The 22986-nt window shown below is 41.3% G+C and overlaps 2 protein-coding genes across 2 annotated transcripts; both read left to right on the top strand.

Annotated features, from left to right (window-relative positions):
- Positions 1-8200: 8200 nt before the first annotated feature.
- On the top strand, positions 8201-9367 carry LOC129601907 (eukaryotic translation initiation factor 3 subunit C-like). The gene is made up of 3 exons (XM_055500841.1): positions 8201-8251; positions 8509-8769; positions 8960-9367. The coding sequence occupies exons 1-3, from the start codon at positions 8201-8203 to the stop codon at positions 9365-9367; spliced, it is 720 nt and encodes a 239-aa protein (XP_055356816.1).
- Positions 9368-21795: 12428 nt separating this feature from the next.
- Positions 21796-22679, top strand: LOC129601906 (putative inhibitor of apoptosis). Its single transcript, XM_055500840.1, has 2 exons — positions 21796-22581; positions 22650-22679. The coding sequence occupies exons 1-2, from the start codon at positions 21796-21798 to the stop codon at positions 22677-22679; spliced, it is 816 nt and encodes a 271-aa protein (XP_055356815.1).
- The last annotated feature ends 307 nt before the right edge of the window (positions 22680-22986 follow it).

The following is a 22986-nucleotide window of genomic DNA, read 5'->3' as shown; positions in this document are numbered from 1 at the left end:
TTAGGCGGTTTTAATAATTAAAGCAAAGAAACACGATCCAAAACAGTGCGAAGTTATGGTTAATGTCCTGAATAATGCTGGGAATCTAAACAGCCTTCGAAGTACGGATAACAGTCCTTACTGAATGCTATGACCACCCACGCCTGACAGTCAATGGTGCAAACTCCGGCAGCACAGAGTTACTTAACTTGTTTATTTTACCTTGCTTTCATGGTTTCTAGCTCTTCTAAAGTTTCTTTGAACTTGAAAAGTTTTTCGTCAAAACTAAGCCTTGCTGATAAATTTGTAAACTTATTGCCACCGATAAATAAATGCAGACCCATTAAATGTAAAGTTTTCGTTAAGTTGACAGGTATGCATTTCTGGCTGCCAAATTTTGTTGAGTCAGTGTTGGGGTGGCCGATTTTGCAGTGGTGGGTTCTCCACTTTTCCCATAGACTTTTATGTTAGCTTATCCTAAATTTTTCTTCTAAACCTGAAATTTTTTTCCAAAACTGATTCTTGTCGCGCCATCTGCAAGCTTGGCGCTATCGAATGACATATAGACAGTTAGATTTTATTTAGTGTGTCGCTCACAAAAGAGATCTTTGTATGGATTCGCTAAGGCTTATTCCGTCGGCTGCACACAGATGCAGACTTAACACTATGAAAAGAAGAAGACTAGTCTTCGCATAGGAATAGTGTTAACGGCTTGTTTTATGTTTGTCTATGGAGATTTGTAACCAAAATGTTACACGCCTTTGATTCGTCCATTTTAGGAGTTGTTTAGTATTTTCCGGAGGGCAAAACCCTGCACAATGCAGTGAGTTATCCATATATTATAATGATACTGTAAACGTTATAGTATTTACGGCTTGTTTTAACGGAACGGTTAATACCATTATAAGAGGACAGTTTAGCACTGCTGGCAGTGTAACTGCAACCATCCACAGTTGCTGGTTAAGTTACTTAAGTGAGCCGCTGACCGCTGGTTGTGTTCCACACTCCATCGACTTGAACGCTAGCTTTGAGTGCTATCGACTCATTCAATTTTGCTGAATCTTCCAAGCATGGACTATAAGGATATTAGCCATTACATTTAACGCAAAAGCCCTATATACTTGCACAATGATACAGGATCAGAAATTTAGCTAATTTTCCAATTTAGAATATGCCTTTTAATTTGAAACCGGTCAAAGCAAAATTCTAATTGCCGGTTCCTGAGCACCAGAGAAACTTCAGGCTAGAGCCCTGCGCGAGCGCCGAGCCTCGGCTCGGCTCGCGAGCGCTCGCCGCTCACGAGCCGAATGAGCGAACAACTGTCTGTATTGTCAGTTTTTTCACGAGCCGAGCCGAGCCGAGTTGTTGGTTATTGACCAACGAGTGAGCCGAGCGAGCGGCGCTCTGGAAGGGCGAGCGAGCTGAGCAGTACTTTTTTATGGCCCTTGAAAAACTGCACTACTCGGCAAAATCTGCCACATACTTGGTGACGCTACTAGTCACTCTGCAGCATCGGTCAATGTATACCCAACCGAAATCGCGGCCTTGAACAATCTCTACAAAAAGTACCCATTAGTTTTGCCCCATCTCAATACGATATTGCCCGTTGGTCTGCACCGAGCTGGGTTTGTTTCCGTATAAATTAATAATACCCTTGCGTCTGCCAGTCAGAGTTTCGACTGTAGAGATCTTAGTTATCGAAACCGAAACCGATAAAATGGGATACATTCAGGATATGAAAACTGACCATACTTGCTACTCGTATGTTCACATGACAAAAATACCTGCGTTGGTAAAGACTACTTTATCTGAATGAAAATTTAAAAATTAAAAATGCAATAGTTTTTATTAATTTGCTTCCAAGTTAAATGAGCAGAAAAACTGATTCGGTTTACGAGCCGAGCGATCTGAGCAGTGAGACATGCCGAAACGAGCCGAGCGAGCGAGCTGAGAAAAATTTTGCGAAAGTCAAACTACCGCGAGCGAGCGTGAAGCAAGCATTTAGCGCTCGCGCAGGGATTTACTTCAGGCGGCGGCTATGGAGTAAAACGTACAAAATCGATTTTGCATTCTTATCACTTACGCAAAGTGAACTTATAATGTTTCATAAGCGTGTTTCCGCATGTACTGAAATTTTTTAACAGCAACAAAAAGTGTCACAGAAAGCAGTTTGTCCAAAATTTTTGAAGTTGGTTTGGTTTAAACAGTAACCGATCGAGACGCAAGAGTTGGAATTATCTTGCAAGTCCGAAGGAAACATCCAGCCGACAAAAACTGCATTTATCCGTCGCCTGTTTGCGGTTGCATTCGTTACAGTGCGGCTGTTAACGGGCTTCTCCAAAATATAAAATTTTTCAATTTTGGTTCAATCCACACACACCTAAGAGGCTAATTTCAGAGAGGAAGTGGGGGCTAAAATGAGCGCATTCTCATTCCAGCAGCACGCTGTTGGAATGAAAATCTTCAAAATTCGTAACTTTGTTATTTGCCGTGCTAAATGTTTTTTGTGTGCGCTTAAAAAATATGAAAATTAATAATGCATACTATTAGGCAGAATAACTGATTTTCTGGTTTCGTCTCAAGGTTTGGCACTGGGAGCATACGTGCTTAGCATAGCCGCCTATGAGAAATCTCGAATGAGTCTTCTATAGACAGGTATGTTAACTGCAAAGGCTCACAGTGAATAACCCAAAAATGAAAACGACAGATCATTCGTACTGCCTAATGGTATGCGTTATTTTGTATTTTTTAAGCTTATACAAAAGAATTTAACACAAAATTAACAAAGTTACGAATTCTTGAAGATCTTCATTCCAGCGGCGTACTGCATGACACCGCACGGGTACTTTAGCTACGTTGCAGTTAGACAGCTGGCAAAACTTTCCCATCAGTATGGCAAAGAAAATCGAAAATAAATTCAAGAAATAAGAATGGACTGCTCTGTAAATTGTATGCTCTCGTCGTACGTTTTATAGTAATTAACCATCCTCCAAAATTGTTGCAGTCAGGTGCGTGTCATAATTTGGTTACAGACTTCCGTACACCGTCCAGAAACAAGCCGTATATAGACTATCGAAAGTCTCATGTATTCTCGATATATACCACAGCCGACGGAACTATTTCCGCGAGGAAATGCCACGAAGTGTTTTTTATTAATATATAGAGATGAGCGGAAGTTTATACAGAATCAACAAAGTTACTGTTTTCGAAACTCCAACGATCCGTTTAAACTTTTCTAAATTAGTTCATTTTTGTATAATAGTTAAAAAATGGGTACTAATAAATTGTAGAAAAGTGCTGATATATAACACATACTCTGTAAGTGTAAGTCGTTGCCAAAAACTTGTCATAAATCGTTTTTCACAATCGAGTAACAACAAGTAAACGACGCTCACACTTCACAAGTTCTGTACAAGAGTTAATCGAAAGCCATGCAAGTACAGCGAAGTCGCCGCCCTGCTTACGTGTATATGGTAAGAGCTATAACTTGGGACAGGGTTTACTTTTGCTTAAAACCGAGAGTGACATTTTGCTGGTATAGCTAAATTTTTAAGATTATTTTTTGGTTTTGTAGTAATTCTTGTGGTGAATAACTTCTCTTTGATTGTACTTTGAGGAAACAAGTAGAAGCGTTGAAATGTGGACTGCACTGGTGTTTTTCCCATAGACACATATGCTTAACCTTGCGAAGCGTCTCATCTCAAATGACACAATAGTGCCGAAATCACACCTCATTAGCGACTGTCCCGTTGTCAATTACGTCTAGCAATGATGCAGGGGGCACCAATGTACACTGCGCAGAAACGCTTCTCTGCAAGGATGAAGCACAGCGCAGGGGGCAGCGCGCGGCTCTCTCTGTTTACTACCGGTGCTATATGTCTAGAGTAGGTAGCTGCATCTCATCACAGTCGGTAAAAAGCTAAAGCGTCCAGACAGCGCACGCTTGCTGCCTTTGCTCTAATGCTCTTACAAGCTAGCAGAACTCAATAATATATCGCTGCATTTAGTTTTAGTAAATGGTGATTAAAATGATTAAAGTACCACAATTTAGATATAAATATGCTCATGGTGATCGTCTGTTGACATTTAACGTTTGCTGGGAATGGTTTTTTACAGTAGTTCATACATATATACTGTTTTCGCAGTGTGGGGGCTTGTTATTAAACCACTCGATTTTCATGTGAAAGATTTGGTTGTTTATTAAATTTTGTTCTCTCTCTCTCTGCAATTCCAGTACTGCGTTATCGAAAAATGCGCGGAAGTTCTGCACTCGATAAGTCTTCAAATCTTTCAGGATACGCCCATTTCTGTCGATTTCCATAGACTTTTGTTTACTCAGTGTTCTAGCTATTCGGCTTTTAGCCGAGTGTCTCAGCCCTGATCTCATGGTCAGCTGCAGCCTGGCAGCGTTTGAGTGGTCAGAGCTACTGTAGAGTTCGAGTGGTCAGAATCAGGGAAGAGTGTAGTCTAGCTGAACCGTAGTCTAGCTGAATAGAAGCTAGATACTGATTTGTAATAGAAGAATCTGCCTTCTATTTTTATCTTGTCTATCTTGTGTTCAGCTTTGCGGTTTTAGTGATCACTGGTCAGAGTCAGATCTTGAACGCGGGTCAACGGTAAGCAGTTTCAAAATTATGTGTTCACTGTTCAGTGACATTCACTGATCACGAAATATGGAAATGGACTACGAAATAATTTCCAACATCATTAATAGGTAAGGAAGCAAATATCCCACGCAATTTGCGCGGGGTCAGTTAGTTATTATACAGATAATTATCAGTTACAGGCACAGCTGATAGGCCGGGTACGACCAGACTGCTTTCTAAAATCTATAGGATTTCTTTAAACTAGCAGACCCCGCGCAAATTGCGCGGAATAAATAGGAGAATAATTCAAGTGCAGAAAAATAATTGTTTTCGGCCATTTCCATAGATCTAAGTAGTTTTGTTAGCAAATTATGGAAGTGCAATTTTCTATTATCGTGGGCAAAGACTTCGGTTATAGAATACAGTCAACAATGACCGCTTTAGAATTAATGATAGTATGATAGTAAAAGGTAGTATATATGCCGGTACTACTGGTTCTTTTCTCATCCCGTCGACAGCCAGAACAACTTCAGACATGAGTCACATGACTATATGAATTTTTCGAATTTTCTTCCCGGAAACCGGATCGGCTTTCAGTTCAGTTCCAGAACGAATCCTCCGCATCATAGCAGTAAATAACAATAATCATTCAAATTTTTCGCCTAGTTGCAAATAGTGGCTGTTTAATTTAAGTGCAACTTATGTTCCCGGCGTATTTTTACCATCGCGCTGTTTCTAATTTCACTGTACCGTTATCCTCAAGTTTTGGAAATACTGATTGTCATTGATGAAAGCAATAGGACAATTTTTTAAGATAACTATTTATCTTTTGTAATTTATCATTAATTCCATTTTGAATACTGTATAAAGCACTTGAATATCGGAAGCGTTGCTGATAAATTAATTGTCAAACGGGTGTTTTATTCGGGACATAAGGACGCTCGCGATCGTAAAATTGAGAAGGTAGACTACTGTACGTTGTATCAAAATTACAACCATGGTTTTGGAACTGGGCGAAAATTTTGAATGATGACGATTCACTGTTATGATGCGAACTTGCGAAGGGTGCGTTCTGGAGCTGAAATACAATAAGACGGCCTATTTCCGAGAAGAAAGTTTAAAAATTTCACTAATATTATATTCCATTTGAAGCGGTCATGTCCACTATAGTCTATAACCGGAGTTCCCAGAGCCTTTCCCACAGACGTTTATTGATTACAGTAAAATTATAGTTCTAGAACTCTCTCATAAACTACTTAGTTCTATAGAATTAGTTGCGAACATTTATTTTTTCAATTAATTTTTTATTGCTTATTTATTCCGCGCAATTTGCGCTGGGTCAACTAAATAGTACTGTAATATTTTCTTCATCACTTGTTAAGCCGGAAATGTAAAGCAAACTGCCTCGCTTGCTGCTCCGCGAGCTCCGCTCGCGCCGCAGCTCGGCTCTGCCTTCTATGAAAAACTGACAAAATTGTTTCGAGTTTCGTAAAATCTCTCGTTCTCAGCAATGAAACATTCCACCTTGGATGACGTGCCTAACGACCGCTAACCAATCACCTAAATCAATCAAAAAAGTTATTGTTTACTACGCTGTAAGGCTCTGCTGCAGTTAATGCGCATCAACTAAGCTCATGTGGGATAGCTGCCGGCTTGCTGTCCTTTAAATCAACCCTAAACATGCAGTACCACTTTTTTCAGAGATCATTTTCTACGGAAACGGTACTCCCAACTTGTGACTCCCAACTCCCAACGGTACTCGCAAGTCGTACACACTACTTTATACATGATAATTTTTGCTTTCAATGACATATCAGTACCAATGTCAAGCGCCCGTGGAAAAGTTACAACTTTAAACGTACTCCGAACGACGACTCCTTGAGAAAAGTTCCGTACTCGAAGACTTCATAAGGTCATCTTTCCAAAATTCTGCTTTTTCTGAAGCCATTTTCGATTAAAAATTTATTAATTCAAGACTATGGAACAGTACATGGTCCTGATTCAAGAGCTGTCCCCGCCCCCGCTCATCAGCAAAGTTGGCCAAAACGCGTTTCAGCAGTCGAGACAGTGGTTGGGGTGGTCAGTTTTGCAGTGGTGAATTCTCAACTTTTCCTATTGGCTTTCTGTCTTAGTTTTTTTAAGTTTCCTTCAAACCTATGTTTTTCTCTAGAAACTGACTTGTGATGGCAAATCTACCCACTAAGGACTATCGAATGATATACGTAGAGGTAGAAGTTTGATTCAGTGGATCGAGCTGACGAACTCGACAGATTGGGAATTTCGTTATGGCTTGCGCAATTATTATTTAGTGATGAATAACAATTTTGAAGCAGTGGAATGGAATCTTAAATATTATTATGGGCGCATAAAGACCACAAAGAATCACGTAACGTCAACCTCCATAACACGACGCACCACGCCACATCGTTTACGCGTTACATGAATCAGACATAGATGATGCACGTCAAAATTCTTATTTATTATTATTTAGTTTTTACCGATGTGGATTTACGGTGTTTGTGTAGGGTTAGTACTTACCAGGGACGCGTCACCGGCTCCCCTCTAAGAAAATTTTCATATTTTGTAGGAAGACAGAGTAACAATAGGGTATTATTAAAAAAATATTTTCAACTGCTATGATCAACAGGGAGATGCCAAACAAAATTAAAAAACTAAAGATACGCTATGTTATAGGCTTATAGCCACTGCATTGCTTTGTACGCTAATTTAAGTAGGTACTTGTACGATTTAATACGACCCATAATAATTATGGCAGTGAGCCACTTCGTACGCTTTTGTATGAGGCTTATGTTGGCTTGAAATTCTTTGTTTTCCCATTTCCAGTAAATGGCAATTATTTATTTTTATAGAGACAGATCGGTCTTACTTCGGTTTGCAGTTAGAATTTTCTATGCAAAAAATTTGGTTGTAACCCAATTCAATCGGCTTGTTAACAAAACCACAGCATAATACTTACACAAAACGAAGGAAAAATAAAGTTACATAATCTGACTTCACATCCTGTAGCAGTTTTGCGATTACTTTGTTTGAGGTTCCGGTTACGGTGACCGCAGTTTTCAGAACCAGGCCATTAACCCATTTCCGTAATGAAACCGGATCTTAGACCTTGAATTCTTTTTATTGAATGGCCTAGTTCATAAAATTGCGGTCAACTCAACCAGAACTATGAACAAAAGAAACAAAAAACTGCTTCAGGATGTAAGGTCAAATATTCCCGTTTTATTTTTATTAAAAGTTTAATTTCTTGCAAGTATTTTAACCGAATTTTTTTTGCATTTTAAAGTTACTTGTTAATAAATTTTAATTTTGAAATTAAGTTGAAGTTATATTTTCTACATGATATTTTTCAAGAGCATTTTCGATGTGTTTACCTGACATGATATACAGCAGAATTTCATATTTTAAACAAACCACTAAAAGTGTTACCGAAGCTAATCTACAGAAATGTTTCACAGCAAGCTTATTTTTATTCCCGTTTTTTAGTTTTGGTGAACTCGTTGTGCGAGGACTGGGACAACTTTTCTCCAGTTGAACGTGTTCGTAATGCTCGCGGAATCCGAAACCGCGTTATCGCCGCCAAGTACTTGCTCATTATCGCCCATTTTTACTTGGAGATGTCTGCGGAGGAATTCCTGCAGCATTTTGAGAATCTGGATTATGTCCAGGTAATTAAAATTTAAATCAGCAAATAACCAGTATTTTAATGATAATTCAGGTATTAATAACCAAAAGCTACTTACATATTGAAAACACTAGTTCATCAATAATAAATAGTTCATTGCTTTGATTATTGTTCAGAATCATCATCTAAAGTGAGTAATATTTTTATCATTAGAATATCGTTTTTTGTAATATTACTGTCATAAAAATTACATTAGGGATCGTCTTGGCATGTTACTAAATCAAAACTTTAATTTTTTAGAACGAAACTTATTGGGTGCAAGTAGCGCAGCGCCCTGGATGGTTCAACAGGCTGTTCGATGTGGAGTCGTACAGCGACGACATGGTATATGGTCTGTGTGAGTACTGGGACGACATGACGCCTGATCAAAGAGTGGATTCCACGTCGGATTTCAATAAGACGGTTGTCCTGGCGAAATACTTCCTTATTTTGGCTTACTTTTACTACGATATGGAAGCGGAAGAGTTCGCTGAACTAATGGAGTACTTGGACTACGCTCAGGTATTTAATTTTGAACTTAATATTTGTCTGATTTTCACTTCGCAAAGATAGTTCTTGTGCTGATTTTTCTAAGAATTTGTTAAACTCTAAATAGTTGTTTGCACAAAAAACTATTTATTCTAGTTCTTATTCCTTCATTTTCTTCCATATTTACCTTACGTGATTTGCCGATTATACTTTGTTTTTGTAGAATGACTGTTACTGGGTCGAGATGATTGAGGCAGCGCGCCGTGATGAAGGTTCCCCAGAGTTGCCTCCCGACTCCGACTACTTTTCGGAAGGCGATGAAGAATCGGACTTGCAGTCTGACGATGATGATGAAGAGGATGACGACGATGATCTGGGTTCGCAGTCGGATTCTGAAGAGGGGGATTCAGAGGCAGAAGACGATGCTGACTCGTTGCTTGGGTCGGATGGGGGAGGTTTGAATCACAGCGATATCAGCAATGAAGAAGAGGAGGATGAAGAAGATGGTGATTACGGGAACCCGTACAAAGAGTATGAGGCCAGGGAGGTCGGTTACAAACGCGAGCATGATGAAGACGACGATGATCCGGATGCGTACGTTCCCGAATACAAGCGACCGCGATGCGACTAGATTTTTGCGTGTGTTATTGCTGTTTCTTTCTAGTGTGTGTAATTACTTTGTTTTTGCTCAAATATTGGGGTCGATGTACAGCCTATTTTTCAATTTGTAACCAATCGGAGTAATTAAAAGTTCATAGAAGGCGGAGAGATTGAGATATTTATTGACCAATCGGAACGGGGAAGTGCGATTTTCTTATAAATTATTTTGTTTAACTAATGTGATAATTCTGTTTCTGCCTGCAAACGTTTTCACTAACCAATCAAGTTACTTGTAAACGGTAAAAGGCGGAGCTACAAAGCTGTTTTTAACCAATGAGAGCTAATAAAAATAAAGGCGGGGCCAAAATTCACCTATTCCAAGCAGGTGTTTTGTACAGAATCAAAGCGCTGAATTTTGTATAAAAAGGCTTCCCGAATGAGCTTCTACAATCAGTCCATCTAAAATGTCTGTCGATAATTCCCTTCCAGACCTATCGGGTCTGTTCAAGTTGGTGAAGCAGAGTGAGCGTAGTATTACAAAGTTTAATAGCACGGAACATCGGTATAGTGTTGAAATAGCCCCTTTACCTAGGATCTTTTCGAGGGATGAAACAATGACAATTATGCCGGAAATTTTGCGTGTTGTAATGGATCTTTGTTTCGAAGATTTTCAAGATTCTGATCGTGTTGTTGTGTCTCTCGATTCATCAGAGCTCGAACGGGCTATCTACCTGACTATGCGCAAATTGTCAGATTTCAATATACAGAGCTTCTTACATCGTATAGAGCTGTCAAACTCCCAGAAAAAGCTGATTGTCGATGAGTCTTTTACTATTCGTATTTTTCGCACCCCAATGCCTAGTGGTGGAAACTGGTCACGAAAGCATCAACACATTGCTCGCGATAATCGTCGGTTTCAAAAATCAATCGTTACCGTTAATGTAGAACATGATCTGTGTTTACCTGCTGCTCTGTACCTTGGTAAGTTTCGACTTACGCACGATACTTCTGGTAAAGACGTTCATCGTTGGAAAAACTTGATTAGGTCAGACCGGAAGCGTAAACTCGAGCATGAAGCTAGAAAAATTTTACTGGAGTGCGATTTACCGTTTGACCATCAGTGCGATTTGGACGATCTAGTTGTCATGCAAGAAAACGCCTTTCCGGAGTTCCAGATTAAAGTTATATCAGCTGATCATGGCAATATGGTTATCTCGCGCGTTCCGGAACGTAAAACATCGGCCATGCAATGTATTTATTTGCTGTTAGAGAACGAGCACTTCAGCTTGATTACAACACCTGGAGGATTTCACTGTTCCGGTTACTATTGCGAAGAGTGCGATCGTCCATATTCAGGCAAGGAGCGGCACAGATGCTCCGGTAAGTGTAGACTGTGTTATCGATACAGTAGTGACTGTGTTGCGACATTGCAAGTGCGGTGTGATGATTGTGGTCGCAGCTTTAATAACCAAAATTGTTTTGATATACATAAGGAGATTAGAAAAAACGGTTTGACGTATTGCTCGCGGTTGTTTGTTTGTCAGTTGTGTGGTGTTTTTGTGTCCTTGTTGAATCGAAAGAAGGATGCGGTACATCAGTGTGGTGAGATGTACTGCAGAACATGCAACGGTTATTACCAGCAAGACAGTCATAAATGTTATTTAAAAACCTTACCAAAACCGAAAGCTTCTGATACGCTTCGGTACATATTTTTCGATTATGAGACCTATAATGATCCTATTTTGGGACACCAACCCGCTTGTGTCGTTGCGCAGTACGCTGACGGAACTGAATTCCGTTTTCCCAAGGATGGTCAGCCTATGACCACGAGTGTGGGGACTGAATTTGGGGAATGGTTGTTCTCTGAACAGCATCGCGGCTATACGATTGTGGCACACAACTTTAGAGGATACGACGGTCACTTTGTTCTGAAGCATTTGCTTGACAATAAGCTGAAAGGTATAGAGGTAATTAAACGAGGAAGTCAGTTGCTGGAGCTGCGGTATCGGTCGTTAAAGATTCGATCACGTGACACCTTGAACTTTTTACCAATGAAGTTGTCCAATATGCCAAAAGCTGTCGGCCTTTCCTTGGAAATTAAAAAAGGCGATTTCCCCCACAAATTCAACCAACCTGGGAATTGGGATAAGATTCATGCGTGGCCGCCACCGGAAATGTACATGATAGACGGAATGAAATACGCTGAGCGACAAGAGTTTTGAAATGGCATGCCCAAGCCAAGGAAGTAGCCAACAACGTTTTCGATTTTCGCGAACAAATAATAACCTACTGCTCCAACGATGTCACTGTGTTACGTTGTTGTGCACTAAAATTCATCCAGGATTTTCAGAGTCTTACTTCACTCAACCCGCTGGATAGTGTTACGATGCCGGCCGCCTGCTACCGCTTTTTCCGCACATTTCTTTTGGCTCCCGACAAGATTGCTGTCCTTTCAACGCACGGACCTCACCAGAATCGTCGCACTAGTATTCAAGCAACGCAGTGGTTGGAGTACTTGAATAAAAGCTGTACGGGTCGAATCCAGCATGGTCGAAATGGAAAAGAAGTCCGGTTAGGTCGATATTTCGTCGATGGAATGGATGCTTTAACGAAAACAGTGTATGAGTACAATGGTTGCGTTTTCATGGACACCCCAGCTGTACAGAACCCGACGACCTTGTTCCATACTCCAAAAAAGAAGATGAGTCAAGCCTTCGAGGAATTCGAGGAACGCGTCCGATATATTCAAAGTTTAGGTTTCAGTGTTACTGTGATGTGGTCATGTCAGTGGACTCAACAGAGAATGGATCCTCTCATCACGCAGTTTTTGTCGGAACATAATTTTCGTGAACCTTTAAACCCACGCGACGCATTCAAAGGTGGTCGCACCAATGCCAGCCGCTTGTACTACGTTACGCAAGGTGAAGAAAAAATCCTGCATTTTGACGTTGTAAGCTTATATCCTTTTGTTAATAAAAACAAAGAATATCCCATAGGCCATCCTGAAATTATTATCTCGAATTTTCTCGACATTCGGCAGTATTATGGGTTGGTCTACTGTAAAGTTTTACCTCCTAATGAGTGTCTATACCCAGTTTTGCCATGCACAGTCAAGGGCAAATTGGTTTTTGCATTATGTCCAGCTTGTACAGCTGTCAAAGCCACAACATTTTGTCAACATAGTGACGAGGAACGATGCCTTGAAGGGGTTTGGGTTACTCCCGAACTCCATCATGCTCTTGATGTCGGATATACAATTGTCACAGTATATGAAGTTTGGCACTGGCACACCAAAGAAGCTGGATTGTATGCCAAATACATGAATCTGTTTCTCAAAGTGAAAATGGAAGCCAGTGGTTGGCCAAACTGGTGTGATACAGCGGAAAAACGGGCTGCGTTCATTCAACTTGTTAAAGAACGTGAAGGAATTGACCTGGATCCAGAAGCCATGAGCTTTGATGCTGGAAAAAAAAACGGCAGCCAAAGTTGCTGCGAATTCATTGTGGGGTAAAAGCGGACAGAAAGACGATGAATGCAGCACCGAGTTTGTGCACACACCCAAAAGATATCTGGATTTGTGTCGCTCTAAGGCTATCGAAATTCACGATGTATTTGCAGTGAATGACGAGTGTCTAATGGTGACTCACGCAAAGGCCGACGCCTACAACGAGGGTAACAATACTACCAATGTGGCATTGGCGGCGTTTACTACCGCTTACGCAAGACTAATCTTGCTTTCTCTCATGGAAAAATTGGGTGAGCGCTTATTGTACTACGATACCGATTCTGTAATTTTTGTTCATGGTCCAGGTGACTGGATTCCTGAAACTGGCAGTGTTCTCGGCGACTGGGACAATCAGCTAGAAGCGGGGGGAAAGCCACATTGTGAAGTTTGTCTCCTGCGGGCCAAAGGTTTACAGTTACGAAACCGACACCGGGCGAACTGAACTGAAGGTCAAAGGTATGACCCAAAACGGATTTTCGGAAAATATTTTGGACTGGGATGAAGTAACACAAACCTATAAACGATCCGGCCGAGCATTGGATTTCGACCAACTGAAACGGATCCTGGATGGGATAGATCCGCACGTTCAAGTCCTGTACCCGGATTTCATACGGCGCAACGCAAAAACACAAGAGATTAGCAGTGTATAGTTGTTTAAAAAACTACAGTTGGTTTACGATAAGCGCTTGCTTTTTCCGGACTTCACTACCTTGCCTTTTGGAACAAAGCGAAACTAGAGCAGTGTTCTTGTTTGTTTTTAGTTCTGTTTGTTTATTTTAAGAAACGGTAATTTCTGTTGCAAAAAAAGGCTGAAAAAAAAGCCATTATTTCTAACTCCTTCAACTTGAAAGACTAGTGTTCAAGCTGACAGCGTTGGGAATTATTGCTTTCTTTAGAGGCGGCGGCGGCGGGGTTATTTGGTCACTCACCGGCCCTGCCGGTGAGTGGCCAAATAACGTGCCGTTATGAAGAGCTTCAGAGTCGCTCAGCATTATATCTAGAACATGCTGAGTTATTTGTTTGGACTGTGTCAAGTTGGAATTTTGAGAGACGTGATTACAAATTTCCAGGACATTGAAAACAATCAACACGACAACAAGTAAGCCCCAGAAAATCGTTGTAGCTATCTTTTGTTGTTTATCCATGTTTTAGCATTTGTCGTATGAAACTGTCGTCGCGTAACACTGTGCGCAGGTGAAAGTATTTGTTTATAAATTTGCATACAAATTTGTCGTTCAATCCTTTATGCTTGGTTAGCGCGGACATAACATCTTCGTATGAATATCCTCGACACCGAAGTAGTATGTAAAACATACAGTATTGACCACAGACTGTAGAATCTATACTCTGCCGCATTGTGTTTGACATTATTATGTAATCTTTTGCTATCCACTGCTTGATATGTACTGAATACTCTGTAGGATTACGTCCAAAGGAGTCGAATGCCTCTATAGAGCCGGGTTTAGTGCAAAAAAATGCCACCCAGTGCTCGCCTGTAGTCCCGCTGGGTTGCGTATTGACAATGTATGCACCGGGGAACTCTTTCTCAGGTATAAGATCACTTGGGAAAACACCAACAAAAATATCGCGAACTTGAGGATCCCGTTTCAAGGTACTGTCTATTTCTGTACTGTTCATGGTGCGAAATCGAACAGCACCTGCCTGTTGTTATTAATTTCAATGACGTTGTCGAATACTAACATGGCTACACACACCACACCTTCCTTTAAAGGCTTTCCGAATTTAAAATTTACATTGAGGTTGCCTTGTCTTATTAACGAAAGGGCTCCACGACCTGTGTGCCCACGAGTGAAGTCGAATCCGTAAATGCAGAAGCCACCGGAATTAAATTCGGTGCGGTCAAATGGTAGCTCACCCGGTCCTTCTCCTAGGCGTTCTAATGTGTCCAGGAGTCCTTCATATGCTTCGGCTGTTGCCCCGTTGTCATAATCTAGGTTATATCCCCGAGAAGGAAACAGTTGCCCGTCAATCTCGGCGTGTACGTAAGACAGATTGAAATGATCAAAATTAAAAGGTGTGGACTTGCACTCACCAACAAAAGAGCGACTGGGAGACAGGGCAAGAAACATAACCTTTGGAAGCTGACCAATTACTATATTAGCCCACACGTGCTGTTGCTGCCCAGTAAGTAAAGTGCATTGTCTCATGGCAACGCGCTCGATGTGGTACTTGGCGTTATGACTAACCAACTGTTTTGTCATTGCAGCCAGGTAATCGGGTGCCGGTTCGTATTTGCGTATACGTAAACGCGGATTTCGAAGGCCAACAACCTTTGGTGCGGCCAGGTCGCTATCGGCAAGAAAAGCTAGATTTTTCTGTTACGAACCATTTTGATGCTTAGCTCCACGCCCGGTATTAATGGACGGTCCTGTTGAAACAAATCACAATGTAGTTTACCAGATAATTGCAGTGGTTTGCAAGTTTGTAGCCACTTACGCCGTTTTTCTGCACCTTCAGAATGAAACGTCGATTTTCCATCTACTTTTTCCGTGAATATTGGATCTTTGGCCATTTCTGTGTCCATGGCGAAACCGCTAAGACTAAGTTGTGTAAGTTGAGCCTGCTTTGTGTACCCTAGAAGGTTTTCCATGTAAGCGCGTACGTGATACATGGAACTGCTGTCGGAAATACTACGACCACCTATGGTAACAGTAACTTGCTCGAAAAGGCTATGTAATATATTGTTAATAGGTGCTAAACAATCGTTGTCAGTTGGCATAGTGCCAGCTGAATTAGTGACATGTAAGTCACACGTAAAGCGAACATCGGCCAAACTCACCAGTTCCGACTGACAGGGGGCTACGGTAAAAATAAAATCATTGGAATCGTCAGTAGTGGCTTGGGAAGGACCCAAATAATAGTCTCTGGTATTCCATCTTTCGGTAAGTGTCGATGGTAAGTAAAATAAATGACTTTCTAAGAGCATTGAAGGCTCAGATCCATTTTCGATTAGTGCCATGTTAAAGTTTGTCTTTTATTGCATCAATTGCTCGTTGCCTTTTGCTTTATATTTTCTTCTTTCGTCCCTTAATACCCGAGCCGCTCTGTTGACGTAGCTTCTCGCTGACATGTTCAACTGCTTTATCTATTGCCGACTCTACCGCTTTCGAGGCCATAGTTTTAACGTGAGGCTGAGCCGTAGCAATCATGTTGTTAATGTGGGGAGCAGCTTTACTAAATAAACCTCGCGCAAATCCTATGATACGGCCCCAAAAGCTGCCACCCGTCATCGGGGCGCCACGGTACACCGGCATCCCGTATCCGTGCTGACGGTTAAATATTTGAATGTAGCGTGACTCATCAAATTTAAGTTCTTGTAGAACCATTTTTAGTGCTTTTGGTCGGAAATGTAGTTTCACTACAGCAATACCTGGGTGAAAGTACACTTCATTACCTAAATCATCGCAGACTTTTATTTGAACTGTTTGAAAAGTATGTCGAGCTAAGGGTACATAGTGTGGATTTTCAAAGCGAAGGGATGTATCTTTAAAAGAGTTGGCTTGTGTTGCTATTGTCCGTAGTAGGGGAACCATGGCATCACCCATTAATCCATATTCAATAACGTCACAATAAATATGAACAATGCGATTATGCTTACCAGGATGGAGAATATACGTAGGGCTGTCTCCGCCAGTGTAACTATAGTCTTGCAGTAAACCTAATGCACGGACATACTCTGAACCGTGGAAAGTAAGCGTAGTATCTGGACGAATAGTCAGTTGGGTTGTATGCCCGCTTACCATAATGTGTCCAAACAAAACCTTTTCACCTTCCGCGCCAACACCGGTGAGGAGAGTGTTGATTGCGTGAATCAAACTGTTCTCATCGGGATACGACGTTTCCGATAAGAAACGTGTTTCTTGTGTGGGAAAACCTGTTCTTGCAATCCCAATAACTAGATCACTGCTGAATTTTAGTTGCATAGGAGGAAGTATAAGCTCTGAAAGCGCGACTTCCCATAACCCATCAAGGTCTATCGCCCTGGCTAATAAAGTTGTAAAATTCCCTGAGCAGTTTTTTGGGTACAAATCGTGGGATGCCGTCGACGGCAACGTTAAGTAGAAGCTCATTTTAGTTCGTCTGCGTTTTCCCAAGAGTCATACGCTGGGCCGTAGCCATACCACCGTATTAAGTACTGCTTTTTACCTTTACGCACGCGCTCCCTTAATATCCGAGAGATTCTGTGGAACGGCCTCTCTGTCATTACAAACTTCGACAGTTCAGACGCATAGAAGGTACCATCCACAGGCTCACCGGCCAGATCTTCAATAGCATATAAATGGTGGCTATGTTGCAGTACTTTAACCACTTTAAAAATTTCTTCTGTATAATTTGTTTCATAACCTTTTTCAAAAGTATTTTTCTTTTTAGCTATTCGGACATGGTCTCCAACAGCAAAAGTGGGAGCTTTACGTTTCTGCTGGTCAACGAGCATGCGTTCTAAAATTACATTACTTTCCTTGACCCCAACAGCACTTGGAGCATATCCTGTAGCTGAATGTTCAGCGTTGTTATACCCCAACATGATCTGTGGTAGCACTTCCAAGTAGCGAAAAGTATTATTTTCTGTCATGTAAACGTACAGGCGGTTTTTGATTGTGCGGTTAAGGCGTTCCACCATTGCACATTTGACATCATCATTCCTCGTAGTGAAGATATTGACATTACACTCTGTGAAAAACTTCCGCATTTCACGTCCAACAAATTCTTTCCCGTTGTCACTTTGGCAACGCAAAGGCGGGCCACACTGTTTGTAAATTTTGCTCAGCGCACCAGCGATTTCAGTCGGCCTTTTGATTTCACTGGTTCTGCCCAGCCATACCTTGAAAAACAATCTATACATGTCAAAACATAAGCTAATACCGTCGTTCTGTAAGCGAAATTTCTGCATATCCATTAAATCAATTTGATGTTGGTCACCTACATTAACTGATAAAATTTTTCTTCTTCTAAATTTTGACCTGTATGGCTTATGTTGCGTGTAAGCATCTTTAGTTTGTAAATACGATTCAACTTGCTCATGTGAATAATTGTGCTTTTGTGCTTCTTTATACAATCGCTCGATACCTCCTAAGCTGCCGGGGTTGGCAGCATCTAAGTAAATTTCATCCAATGTCGGCATGTTTTTTTTTACGCAAATGTAAGCCAACCGCCGTTTTGCGCTGTTCGTTGCTTTTTTCTTGGTGGTCCGTAAAATTTTGTTGGCGCCCTAGCAATTCTTCTCCTATATGCGGTAGGTTCTTGTGTTTCGTCTGTTACTGCAGCTACATCTTCCTGCGATGGTTTGTACGTTATTGCTTTTGACTACCCTTGAATCGGCAACACGGTTGGTAGCGCAGACCCTTCAATAGCCAATCGCGGGATTTGATTGGGGCAAAGCAGTTTGCTTACGAGCGCTTCGACGTACTGCAATTTTGTTAGAAGGTTGCGAAGGTCCTGTAACGGCCAACTGTGGAGATGCGTATGGCAGTGCTGCATTTTTACGTTGTAACGAAGTTTTTTCTGGATTAAAAGCGAGGGTTTTTGTTTTTGTACTTTGTGAAAGTGCAGGTGTGTCGATTGTTTCGTACTCCAAAATCCCGTCAGGTGGAAACTCGATAATTGGTGGTTCCTGGGGAGTCTCTTGTGTTAAACTCGGTGGGGTGGGCGCATATTCAATTACAGGTAAATTGGATCGAGCGGTTGCCGCTTTCCTTGTTCCAACCTTTTTCTTTCTTATTACGCGGCTGTTGGCTGATTTATACACATGCTTTACCAGAGTCCGTGACGGTGTGGGTACATATTGAACAACTGGGTCGCTTTGAACAGGGGTGGGTACATAATGCACGACAGGATCAGCCGGAACAGTAACATACTGCACCTGCGGTTCGCTATGAATATATTCAATCTGGGGTGGCATACTAGCTTGGACTTGCTGGTCCGTGGTAGTACGTACAGCTTGCACACCGCGACTGTCGTAAGAAGGACCGGCTTGAAAGTACGCATCATGTGTAAGTGGTTTCGCTTCGGTAAATTTAGATGCTGTTAATGGTTTCTGCACAAGATCTTGCGGAACAGCATTATTCTCTATAGTTTCCACGGCCGGTATTCGTGTTACTGGTCGCTGATTTTCCAGGGCAGCTCGTGCCATTAATTGTTGAGTCATATCATTGCTAATGGTCTGAGCTTTTTTCCATGGAGATGCTAGACTTTTGTTCATTTGAGTATTAGTGAATTCTGATTCCGGTACTAGCACATACGTCTTCATTTTGTTAAAAAGGTGGTCAATAGGGTCCCTAAAACCGGCAAAAGCACTCCCAGAAACCCGCCTTTTTGCTGCAGAAGTTTTCTTTTCTTAGCTCGCGTTACACTTCGGTCAGCCAAGCGCTTGATTGTTCGAACATGGGAACGTGCTTTAGATAATTCTGTTCTACTTAAACCCTTTGGCTGCTTAATAAGGTTTAAACAGGCTTCTTCTACGGCGTTAAGTTGTTTATTGGTAGAAAAATGAAAAAAAGCTCTTTGCTGCCTGGGTGTCATCTGCTGTAGAGCGTTCACTAACATGAGAACCTCTTCAGGCTTCATTTTTCTACGTAGAGTCTTCGGTAGCTGAATATATGTGACTGCAAACGGGCTACATCCGGAGTTTCGGGTCGTAAATTAATTAATAAAAATCCGTACGGTTCCTTTATAGCCTTTTTATAAGCCTCTGCTAGGTGTGGCATGCCGAGCTGCTGTGCTAACGTTTTAACTTGTCGTGAGTCGCGAACAGATTTAAATATTACCATATATTGTGAGTTCAGAGAAATATCACGCATATTTTTCCCTTGTTTATAAAGATTCTGTGAAATAAAGATAACGGAAACATTTTTATGATGTACATCACGCGTAAACAATGTCGACGCTTTGGGTGTTACAGCGATTTCTTCCATAAGATCGTCTAAAATCAGAAGTGTTGCCACATTTCTTTGAAAAAAATCTTCGTCATTTAAAATTTTGTCCATTCCTTGTATAAGTTCTATAGAATTATCGAATGTCAAGAAAACCTCTTGCCATGTGCCGTATGCGTACACGATCCGCATAGGAACTGGAACAAAGTGTTGCGAAACGCTTCTTATAAGTTCTAGAGTGAAAGTCGATTTGCCGGACATAGTTGGTCCAGAAACGTAGATAGAACATGGAGTTTTAAAGCGAAAATCAAAAGTCAGTTTCTGCATTATGAAAACGTCTCCCTTTTCTACGTTTTACCTATGGTAATACCCGTACAGCACACGACAAAAATCTCCAAGATTTTCCAGTGCCGAATTCCTGAAGCGGTGCAAACTCTGCAATTCTACGTTAATAATTGTAGAAGATTTTCTATTGTTTTGTATACTGCCGTCAACTGCGCCACGGAAGTACAGCCCAATAGGACGCAATTTCCAGTATGGAACACATTGACTGTTGCGTTCAGATACTTTAACCTTAATTGAACTGCAGGAAATAGCTCGGGCTCGTAAAAAACTTTGCTTATTTCTTTGAAAGTTTTACTTTTGCTATAAAATGCAACAAGATTAACGGAAGCGTTGTAACGATATGTACTGACAATATTTGCTACAGTACATACCTTAATCTCTAAATCAAAATCGTGTAAACGCAACATGAGTTTATAGAAACTTAATAAATTCTCAGCTTCTTCCACAGACTTACCGCCGTTTATTATGGCCCTACCATTTGCAAATAGCTGACAGAACGACCGTCCCTGCAAACGCAGGTTAACAGCATTAAAATTTTTCATTCTGCTTGCAAAAGTTCCAAACACAGCAGTTAAGGCATCCAGGTCAATTGTTTTATCAAACTTGACGGACAGGATAATGTTGTGGATTTCCATGGCCGCGCTCTTTAATTGTGGCAGAATGAGCATGAACTCTTTATATACCTTTCTTGCCCAGTCTGCCACAAATAAAGGCTTAAGCCTGTTTTTTTTCCAACAATTTCCGTTTGAAACTGTTAAGAAACATGTGAGTAAAAATACAACAAATATTACCTAAATCACCAAAACATTACAACCTTGCAGTAAAAACAGGTACACACAAAGCTACCAATTCTAATAGTACATTTTAATCATCCATGACTTCGCCTTCAGGACCCCAAAAACTGTCTCGCGCTATACCAACAACATCCAGAAATCCTCTGTACGGGATCTGCAACGAGCGACCAGGTTGAGAGAAGCGAATCATCCGACCATATTTAGGATGGATACTGAGGTACAGGTCCAAACAAGCCGGTCCAGCAAGGGTGACCTTTTCCGCCGATTTGCTTGTGATTGATTTGTCAACGGCATCTTGGATGGCTCCTCCTTTTAGCTTATTCAGGACATCCGAAATTTCGGTGCACCCCAAGCGCACACCTTTTCGGAATGCTTCCGCATGATCCTTATATCCGTCCGTTTCTTGGTCGAAAGCTAGAACAAGGCTGACCTTTTTGGTGCTCCAGAACATACTTACAACATTGTTGACCTTGTAGATGGTGTATCCGTTCAGCTCCCCCAAAATCTCCAGAGGGCGTGTAAAGTCCATTTCTTCCAATGTACGCAAATGCTAGTAATACTTAGGTCGGAGGAATAATGAAAGGCAACTGAGTTTGCAACCACTTTTCGCCAGCGTTTTATACTGCCCGATGCGACTCTATCCGAAATATGTGGTGCCATGATTGGTAGAAAAGTCCCTTCCAACTCCGCCTTTTTTCTTAAAACTGCGTTTCTATTCGCTCAGCAAAGCTTGAAGCTGTTTTGCTACCATTGGTCGAAAATAAATTTGTTAAGCTCCGCCGGGTTCTCTCTACACCCTTTACTCGAGTGTGAGAAATGGGCGGAGTCTCGAAACACAGTTCCAACCTTACAGTTAATAAAAGAGCCGCGGCGCTCGGTTTTCATCAGAATTGGAAGTTTTCAATCATTTCGTTACTGCAGTAAAATGGATATGCGTAACGTGCTTAATCGCTTGGCGACATTCAGAGATTCCAACTGGGACTGTACGTTCCTTCCTCCTACGTATCTAGCGTTATCCGGCCTGTTTTACCGAGGAAACGGGGATGAAGTGCAATGCGCGTTTTGCGACGGGGTTATGAGCGGATGGAGTCGAGTTCGGAGTCCAAGACGAAACCACCAGCAGCTCTTTCCCAACTGTCCAATGTCAAAGAGGTTGCCACAACCCATTTCCGCAGAGGATTTCGGTGAAGATGTAGTGGAGGTGTACGCAACAACATCAGTCCCTATCCCCGGGTTTCACCACTACCAAGTGCGCTTTCCCACAATGATGGAATACAAAGCTCGGTTCTCTACTTTTTCCGAATGGCCGGAATCCAAAGCTCAACATCCTCGAGTCATGGCCCAGGCAGGATTCTTTTACACGGGCACCAGTGACCTTGTACAATGCTTTCACTGTGGTCGAGAGCTTGAGAGATGGGTGACTGAGGATGGTGCATGGGAAGAGCATGCTAGAGCATCGCCGATGTGCCCGTTCGTTATTGCTCAAAAGGGAGAACATTTTGTCTATGAAGTCCAGAACAGGCAGGCAATGGAATCGGCAAAAGTTTGCGAAAAAGCAGCGCTAGCATACGCGGCAAGAAAAACTGATAATGACCCCATGGAAAAAGTGCGGTGCAAAGTCTGTTTGGATAAAGAAGTTCAAGTTCTTTTTCGACCATGTAATCATCTGGTGTGCTGTCACACTTGTTCCGATAGATTAATACAGTGTCCGGTATGCAGAACTATGCTGTTTCAAAAAATTCTAATTTTTATGTGCTGATTTATTGTTGATTTGTTCAGTCAGATTTCAAAGAAAAAAAAGAAAAGTAAAATATTTAAGACAACCAAAAAATAAATGAAGCTGAATTTAAAACTGAAAAGCTTTGACCTGACCACAAAAAATATGACACCTTGAGAACAAAGAAGTAAATTAATTTTTGTGTAAACATTTGTTAACTTTAAAAATGAAAAAATGAAGAAATCAATGAAAAAGCAACAAAAAAATAAAAATAGAAAAGCAAAATAAAAAAATGAATAAAAAACATTCGATTATGTTGACAGATATTTCTAGGAAAGGGGAAAAGGGAGGGGAAAAAATAAATCAAAGAAAGGGGAAATGAAGGGAGGGAAAATTAAC

The sequence above is a fragment of the Paramacrobiotus metropolitanus genome, unplaced genomic scaffold, assembly GCF_019649055.1.
Source record: "Paramacrobiotus metropolitanus isolate TYO unplaced genomic scaffold, Prichtersi_v1.0 Parri_scaffold0000298, whole genome shotgun sequence".
In the NCBI taxonomy this organism is placed as follows: Eukaryota; Metazoa; Tardigrada; class Eutardigrada; order Parachela; family Macrobiotidae; genus Paramacrobiotus; species Paramacrobiotus metropolitanus.
This window is presented reverse-complemented; position numbering and strand designations above follow the sequence as displayed.